Source organism: Trematomus bernacchii, unplaced genomic scaffold (genome assembly GCF_902827165.1).
Source record: "Trematomus bernacchii unplaced genomic scaffold, fTreBer1.1, whole genome shotgun sequence".
Taxonomy (NCBI): Eukaryota; Metazoa; Chordata; class Actinopteri; order Perciformes; family Nototheniidae; genus Trematomus; species Trematomus bernacchii.
In genome coordinates this window covers 2,222,039-2,230,862 of record NW_022987720.1, presented here as the reverse complement: position 1 = coordinate 2,230,862, position 8,824 = coordinate 2,222,039, and the positions used below count along the sequence as shown (strand labels likewise).

At 40.9% G+C, this 8,824-nt stretch overlaps 1 protein-coding gene across 3 annotated transcripts in view; it reads left to right on the top strand.

Annotated features, from left to right (window-relative positions):
* Nucleotides 1–266: 266 nt before the first annotated feature.
* Nucleotides 267–8,824, top strand: part of si:dkey-71h2.2 (low density lipoprotein receptor adapter protein 1) — a 45,047-nt gene continuing 36,489 nt past the window's right edge. For 2 of the 3 annotated variants that reach the window (XM_034142417.1, XM_034142418.1), the window contains exon 1: nucleotides 288–531. In XM_034142417.1, the coding sequence (XP_033998308.1) occupies nucleotides 447–531 (85 nt within the window). In that variant the 5' untranslated portion in view covers nucleotides 288–446. Of the gene's footprint in view, nucleotides 532–8,824 lie in introns of all 3 variants that reach the window. The other variant, XM_034142419.1, reaches the window with a different exon arrangement.

Below are 8,824 nucleotides of genomic sequence, written 5' to 3'. Positions count from 1 at the left end.
TTTTAAGAAAAAAACTTGGCAACAGAGCTTGCACCAAAGGTCAATAAACCACAGAAGCCCTACGAGACAAAAAGTGCTATAATAAGCTCATTAACTATACACTCATTAGTGAGTAAGTCCTTCAAACTGCAATAAGACTGTGATGATTATTTAATTAAGGTCGTTCCTTCAAACTGGGCACTTTGGACTGTCGGCTCATCAAGGTTAGAGGGACACGCCCTTAACTTTGGAGACGGTGCAGTAGGTGCGTGTGCCCTCGGCTGCTTCACGGTCTCTGTGGTGGGGAGGAAATCAGAGTGATTCAGGGTGGGAACTTATATCAGTGGGCTCTCTTTTCGCCTCTTCCCTCTTTGGCGCATTCACCGTCGAGCTCAGCCTGCTGTAGTTACCTCCCTGTGGTCCAGAGACTGGGGAATCCACCTGCCGGAGAGCAGACACACCTCGGGATGGATGCCCTGAAATCAGCCGGCAGAGCGATTATCAAGAGCCCGGGAGTTCCGAGGCACACATGGGGAACTTCAAAGCACGAAAGTGAGTGAGGCAATGTGTTGTTGGATTTGGTTCAATGTGTAAAACATTTTGGCGACGTAGCAAATGCAGTAAAATGTATCAAGAGAGGAGATAAGGATACAAAAATTAGCCTCTGGTTGTTCGTAGTAAGCTGTTGTGTTTGCGTACAGGAGAGCTTTTGTTTCTCCTATTGCCAAATGTATCTGAGGTGGATGTACTGTAGTGTAAAACGCTCCCTAACAGGCTATACTGTTTTGTAGTTCAGGCTTACTTTTAATTGCTTTACTTGACTTCCTTCTGAGTGAACTTGCTAGTCCTCACGCCAACTGTCCTTCACCAAAACAAAAAGCATGATTGGCTAATTTGACGCCACACCGGAAATTAGTCGAACAAATCGAGTGGTCGATACACAAACGAAAAGTTATTTTATTAACCGTATTCATTATTTAGTTAACCTAAACATGGCAATATCTGCTGCTTTTTAAATGAGAAGATATGCAGCTTTTTGTGTGTCTTTATATACATTAATAATTTATTGTTATTATCATTGAGATTTTGACCATAGACATTAGAACACATCACATCACCTTAGAATTGTATGTGTATTTTCTCTCCTTTTTCGATATTTTACAAAAGTAACACATTTAAAAAAAATGTAAGCATAAATTGGTAATGGAAATTATATTATTAAAGATGATAATGAAAATAATATTTTTTGTAGCCTTAACTTTACTAATAGTAGTAGCCTATGCCAATTTAGAGACTAGAGACAAACTAGGGACATATTTAGACTCAAAACTGAATACCATAAGGAATTTAATCCCAACAAAGGTCTATTTTTTTAAATGATCATCTTACTTTTCTGTCTCATTAATACACAATCGTAAGGAAGTCCACGTATTATACTGTGTCACTTTGACAACAAACTGCATGTGTATTGTTATGGAATACATTCAAAACAATATCATACATACTGTTATTGAAGGAAACCTCATGTTTTTGTATTCATGTCAATTAAGAATTGGATAGATAGATAGATCAACCACATATCTTTTAGTGATACCATTTTTGAATACTGTATTACCCACGTTTTTAAATGACTCAGGAAATAGATAATGTACAAGGCTGCTCCCTATTACAGTATGAAGTAGACATGTTGTACTTCAGGTGGTAAGTGCTGAGGGAATGGTCCAGGCAACAAAGCTCAAGTTGTCACACCAGTGGTGGTGACGGGGGAATGAGCCTGCAGCTCTGTTGTCTCCTCGATGTGTGAAGTGTTGTCTTGTTTCTTCCCTGCAGCTACATGAGCTTCTCCCTGCCGTAAATGCTAGCATGCTTTTTTTTTTGTTACGTCCTGGCTTTCTGCTCAGTGAAAACTGACTGGCAGCCAATGCCATCTTTAATTAAACATGACTGATTCATTTCACATCCAGGAAGATGTGCTTAGTATCTCTAATCTCACTTCGAAATGTTCTACATAAATTATTGAATTTTGTGTATTGAGTTTAAGTCTGTGGTCTTTCAATGTTTTCTCATTGGATTAGGGTTTTAATGCATCTCTCTCTGGCTGCTGGAATAAAACTTCTTATCTTGGTTTTTGTCCAAACATTGATGAATTGGAGTTGTTATTGTTTTCCTCCACACTACCAACAGCGACATATTGTCCTTCATTACCATGGTGACTTTATAATGACACAAGCTGCCAAACAAATCATCAACATCCCGAAAGACATTGTCCGCGTCACATTGTTCGCAGGAGCATCTGCATTGTTCTCTTCTTCTCTTATTGTTGTATTCGTCAGAAAGAGATGGAAGATAAAGCTGAATGATGTTGTCAGGGCAGAAACCAGCTGTATTTCAGTGTCGGATGACAGAAGCAGTTTGTGTCTGAGAGCCACCAGAGGAACCAGGCTGGAAAAATGTGAAACAAGCAGTCAGAAAGAGTTCAGACAGGCAGGGTGACTGCTGATGTCCAGGAGCTACTTAGTAGGCAATTTGGAGAGAGGACAGCTTCTGTGTGCCAGCATGAGGCGATGCGTCAAAGCTGGCTGTCAGAATGTAAATAAGGCAACAATGCTGCTGCTTGGCACATTCACACAAATTAGGTGTTATTAAAGTTATTAAAAAAAGGGATGAATTATGTGTATCCTGTCTATGGACTGGAGGAAAGTTCACCTTAGTTAAATAGCTACAGCCAATGACAATCTGCAGTTAATATGTGGACACACTGTATTGTAACTGAGCCTTGCCAAATGGTTGAATTGGGAAATTATGTAGAGACATAATGGAAGGTCCTGCTTGATAGAAAATCATTATCACAATAAATTGTTACTATCACAAGGGCATTTTAGTTTCTGTTGATGGATCATGTGTTAATCCTTTAGCAGTAGTGCTTTGTTGTAAATGGGAATGCAGTGTGAAGGTGAGAGGAAGCATTTGATTGGATGATTTCTTGGGTATTGTATTTTTAGGGGGCCAGCACAACTGCAGCACATGGGAATAGCTTTTTTATACCGGCATGATTAATTTTGTTGCTAGCTGACCTTTCTGCTGAAGCGTTGCGGCAGAGGCTCAGGAAGAAGAGCAAGTCGTCCACCAATCAGAGGGTTCGATCCCTACTCCTCCACAAAAAACTAAACCGGACCCCAAATTGCTCCTGTAGTATAAAAGCACTTTGAGCAAGTCTGTTTAGCATTTGCCATTAACCAATCTAAGGTCAAACTTCCCCTTAACTAATGTATCTCAAAACCCATGTATACACGAACCCCATAATTGGAATCTTACCTCTCAAGTAGCACATTCAACACATCACAAGTCTGACTTATGGGCGGCTTTAGTAAGGTCAATGGCAAAAATGATATGTATCTTGTTTGCCTTATTAGAAGCAGTATAATAAATCCTTTACTTAACTATCATCTCTTATGCACAAAGCAAAAAAAAGTGGGCTGCTGAACTGGAAAACACTGAGTGAGCTAGGTGAAATAAGTCTTAAACACTTCCCTCGTGTAGCAAATGGAGCCAACCGCAGTACAAATCTGACCTGCACTATCTTCCCTGATTTTCATTTTGCATTGGCAATTAGGAAACTATGAACATCTGGCAAAATTGCTTTACACACGACAATCATACCCTGAGTTAACATGTTAGAATGTTATGCTAGGTTACTCTTTGACATCAGGAAAATGGGCAGCACGATGTGCTAACTAATAAATTACGAAATTGATGAGAAAATGTATTCAGAAATTCACAGTTAAAAGGATATACACTCATACACATCCTTATAAACAAATATATCATGCAGAAGGTGCCAGGGTTAAGTCTGAGTAAAGCCATTAGGAACTTTTACGTAATGGCCACCTCTGTCTAAAGAACAAAAATCCATTAAGACAAGTGAGGTTAGCAATGTTACGTAAATCCGTCTAAAAAGAGCTCAAATTGAAACAATGTTGAAGTATCCTGTCCTGGTTCTGAATGACTTTACTGTAACCACGGCTGAGACATAGCTAATGTGCTTTTTAAACACAGTGTTCTGCTGACAGTGTGCGAGTCTGACCCATTAGTGCCTGTGACTCCGACAACCAAAGCTGTTCTTCCGTATGAAACATGAGAAATAAGTAAAATCGCTAGTGTTTCCATATAAAGTAACACTAGCCATGTGAAGGCAGAGTAATTTCACTCTAATGCCACCGTGCAAACATAAAAATATCTATTTCAGGACATGTAAGAGACCAGTCTTCAGTTCTCTCGCCAGCAGAGACCTGACATGTACCACACTTTCCCATCGCCCCTTATGGCCGTCCCTTGTCATCTGTTGAGGTCAAAGCCACTGGCAGCACGGAAGAGGAAGCAGCATGTGCCCGGAGTACAAGCCTTCCCTTTGGATCACATCACATAGAAGCAGTGCGGACCTTTCTGTATTTCAGAAGTCGCACACACTTGCCCTTGGCTCCAAGGACGTCCGAGCTGTACAGTCGGAATCAATTTAGGGTCGTGTTGCTTCGGGACAGACTGAATCCAGTTAGGCTGAGTCCTTGGGTCTCGGATTGTTTCTTGTAATTCTGTTAGTGGTGTAAATATCAAAGCTTTCTTCTGCTGCACTGCTGCGTGATCAATATCAAAGAAAATCTCTTAGTTCTTGAATACACATTGCAAGTGCTGCTGCTGTGAGGAAAGTGTCAGATTCTGCGGTTTGTATTACTGTGCTCTGCAGTTCAGAGAAGGGCTTGATTTGAAATTAGTGGACTCAACAATCATTAAGTTGGACTGGTTGGAAACTCAGGCAGTGAACACAGCCTGCAGTACTATTTATGCTGACAGGGGCTTGACTGAATGACATGAAAGAGGCAGTGGTGTCAGTTAGTACTGACCCTCGAGGAGCAATTATCTCTCAATGGCTCATTAGGACTCAGGAAGCAATGAGGCAGAGACACACCACTGTAGAGGAGGACGAGCAGAAGCAATGGGAGGGAATTGTGGGATACAGTACGGGATCATAGAGGGAATGTCAGCAGTACTTTAGGAATGAGAAGGTCGATGCTGCGATTATCACAGTTGATGGTTATAATTGTGGACTGATGGAGCATTTGGATTTGTGTTATGATGCAGAATAAAGAGTAATGATTCTATATGACGCCATGACTACCAAATAGGGTTTTAGGGTGTACATTCGGAGAGATTTTACCATACTTACAGAAAACATATTTTCCCACCACCCGAGTGGTCTCCAGCCAAGCATATACAGTCGTTTTGTTTTCATCTGCCTGTTATCCTTTTTTCTCTGATGAGCATTTTTCTGTATTCTGCTGCCACCACAATACTTAAGAGTGGAATGTAATTATGGTTGTGTTGCTCGCTCATACAGCTGCAACTAACAACAATTGTATTATGTATTTACCAGCCAATAACTTTTTTAGTTAATTGATGGATCATTTAATTGGAATCATCTTCAAAAATAGTGAATAGATGTATTCTAATGTATTGTTTTGTATGACCAACTGCCCAAAATCACATCTTCTGTTAGCACAAACAAATCAGAAAGTCTGCGTTCACACCGGACGCGATGCGATTTTTGGGGGCGGCACGATTACATGTAAAGTCAATGCAGAGATGCGGACAGACGTGAATTCGCTCCGACGGCGCGCATGAAGCGGTGGACGCGGCGCGAATCACGCGATTGAGGCGATTGAAGGGGGCAGCGTCAAACGCGAGGGTTCAATTTTTTCAACTCGAGCGTCAAATTCACATGACCCGATCAGCCAATCAGCGTTGGGATTCCCTCTGACGTCCCTCTGACGTCCTGCTGTTGATCAGTTGTAAAGATGGAAGAGATGATCGTTGTGGCTGTGAGTGGGTTCCCGGAGATTTACGATACAATGTCGTATATCTACCGGGACCGCAACAAAAAGGAGCTGGCTTGGAGGAGAATAAGAACCCAGAAACGACGTCGTTTGTTGCTACGTTTGTAGGACTTCCACAGAAGGTACAAAGCAGCAATAGTTGTTATATCCTCCATAGTCAAGGACAGAAATAACCAAAACGATCTTGCATGGAAGTGTAAACAACCTCAACTGTCCGTCAACGGCGCGGCGCGTCAACGGTATGTCTGTTTTGAATGACGCGATAAAACAAACTGCAAGCCGCGGTGAAACTGCAAGCCGCGGTGAAACTTGAGTGATTGGAGTGATGCGAATATTCGCATTGCGTCCGGTGTGAACGCAGCATTATGCTGCGTTCACACCGGACGCGATGCGATGTTTGGGGGCGGCGCGATTACATGTAAAGTCAATGCAGAGACGCGGGCAGACGCGAATTCGCTCCGACGACGAGCATGAAGCGGTGGACGCGGCGCGAATCACGCGATTGAACGGGGCCGCGTCAAACGCGAGAGTTCAATTTTTTCAACTCGAGCGTCAAATTCACATGACGCGTTCTCGCGGAAGCCAATCAGCGGTGAGGATCTCAGCCTGCCGTCACTGACGTTCAACCAGAAAACATCAGCCGTTAGCTGTTAGCTGTTAGCACTCAGAGCTCACAGCTCCTCATATCTGTTCAGAAACTGGACAAAAGTTAAACAAGTACAAACCACAGACTGTCTGTGTCATGGCGAATACAGTCGCTGGTTTATTTATGTCTGTAGGCCGTTGTTATGAGTGTGGAATGAGCATATACAACGTTAGTTAGCCTGGTCGACCCGATCTTCATTCAGAAAACAAGCATTTTAAAAGGTTTTTTGCCTGCCGTCTTGTCTGCAGACTTATCAAAGCATTAATTCATGGTTGTTACTAACCGGTATCAGTATGTTGTTACTTCGGCATCATTTAGAAACGTGTATTACAATTTAATCACGGTAAAATATGTTCATGTTGTTGTAGTTGTAGCTCCCGAGCCAGCGCGTCTTGTTTGAATGATGCGAGTAAACACAGCTGGCAGCCGCGGTGAAACTTGAGCGTTTAGAGCGATGCGATAGGAGCGATTAGAGCGAAGCAAATATTCGCATCGCGTCCGGTGTGAACGCAGCATAAGACATTGGAAAACATTGACCTGAGATCATCTTTTGGCATGTTTCACCAATGCCTAAACTGATTTTTGATTGTCAATGGGTTAATAGTTTCACTTCTCCTTGCCTGAACCACTAAAATGTATAGTTCATAGTTGACTCTTGATGACCCTCAAACTTTGTATATGAAAAACTCAACAGTGGAACTCATTTGCATCTCTGCATCGCCTGCATCCAGTGGATAGGCCCTGGATTTATTTAACATGATGGCTAAAGGAAAGGTTGCATTTACATACAGTACATGACCTTTTTATAGAAATGCAGACACACTCAAACAGAAAAGAACACGTAATAAATGCAAAGGTTGAAGTTAATTCTACAGAGAAAATACTGTATGTATTTTCTATTTTCCTTTGGAACCATTGTCCTAAAACACCAGAATCTAAAGCATTGTACCTGTCTCTTTAATATGTATGAGTTCCAGGCATCGCTTTTGAAGTATAATCGTTTTCAAGTTTCAAGGCTTTTATTGTCATGTGTGCATAGCTACGGTGTAGATAGGTCACAGGCTCCTCCAACAGTGCAACACAATTAACAGATAAAATAGTACAAGTAAATAAAACAAAATAGAATAAAATAGTATATAATAGAAACAGAATATGATACTGTGCAGAATAGTCTATAATTGGAATATTGGTATAATGATATATGTGAGTTGCAAACAGATGAATGTTATGTTTGTTCTTTCAAAAGTGCAGGTGTTTAAAACATAGTAAACCACATTAGAGTATTGTAATGGATCAAATGAAAAGAAAAGCCACACTGTCCTTTCTTAACCATAAATTGAATATTTAAAAAAATAAGGTAACAGCTGAGAGTTTCGTTGTTTTTACAATCTGGTCCAGCATTATCAGTTAAAGAAGAAGCACCCAGGTATTGTATCATCTTGCACCACCAAGGATCTATCTGGAATACAGGACCAGTTATACCGTGTGCTTCAGTGTATCAGACGATGATTTAAGTGGGCAGATTTCCCACCTATACGCTGCATAATTCATGCTCCCACACTCATCGCTCTCACCAGTCACAGTCTGAGGATAGATTAAGTGATAACATGCTGCTAATGAGTTTTCATGGAACGTGCTTTGAAATTAGAAATCAATTAAACAGGTTTACTTTCATCTAAGATTAGCAGCTGCCAAAGTTGTGAGGCACTGCTTGCATCACATTGATAACTTAACTTATTTAAACCCATTGTGTATCCCTCAGGGTCTTTTTGAATTCACGACTCAAGAAGATTATCGTTTAATAATCAGGATTACATTTTAAACCGATTATACAAACACTTTCTCTTCAAAAAGCATCAGCCATTTCTCTTTTAGGGCATGGGGAATTGAGCAGAGTGACTCAGTGAACATGATGTTCAAATGCAGTTTTATCTAGTATGAATAATAGCTTTAGTCCTTTTTCACTGTTTCTACTTTGGTTGGAGGAGAACTACATGAGCTAAATCCCCCAACAGCGTGATTAGTTGGATTATTGTCAAAGTACAGCTACTCCAGTGACAGCTCTGCACAGACTTGGTACAGACTTCCTCCTTGACTATTTGTATCCACATTCAGTCTTTAATTTCTGTGGAAATAAAACGTTTTCAGTATTTGTTGTATCTTTGACATTAGATTAAATATGATTATGCTCTTCTCTTAGCAAATTGCATCAAGGCTCTTGGGATGGTGATGTGTGGCTTTCTGTATATCTACATCTTTGGAATGGACTGAAACAACCATTGGCTGTTTCCTTTCTTGATGACCTTTCTTC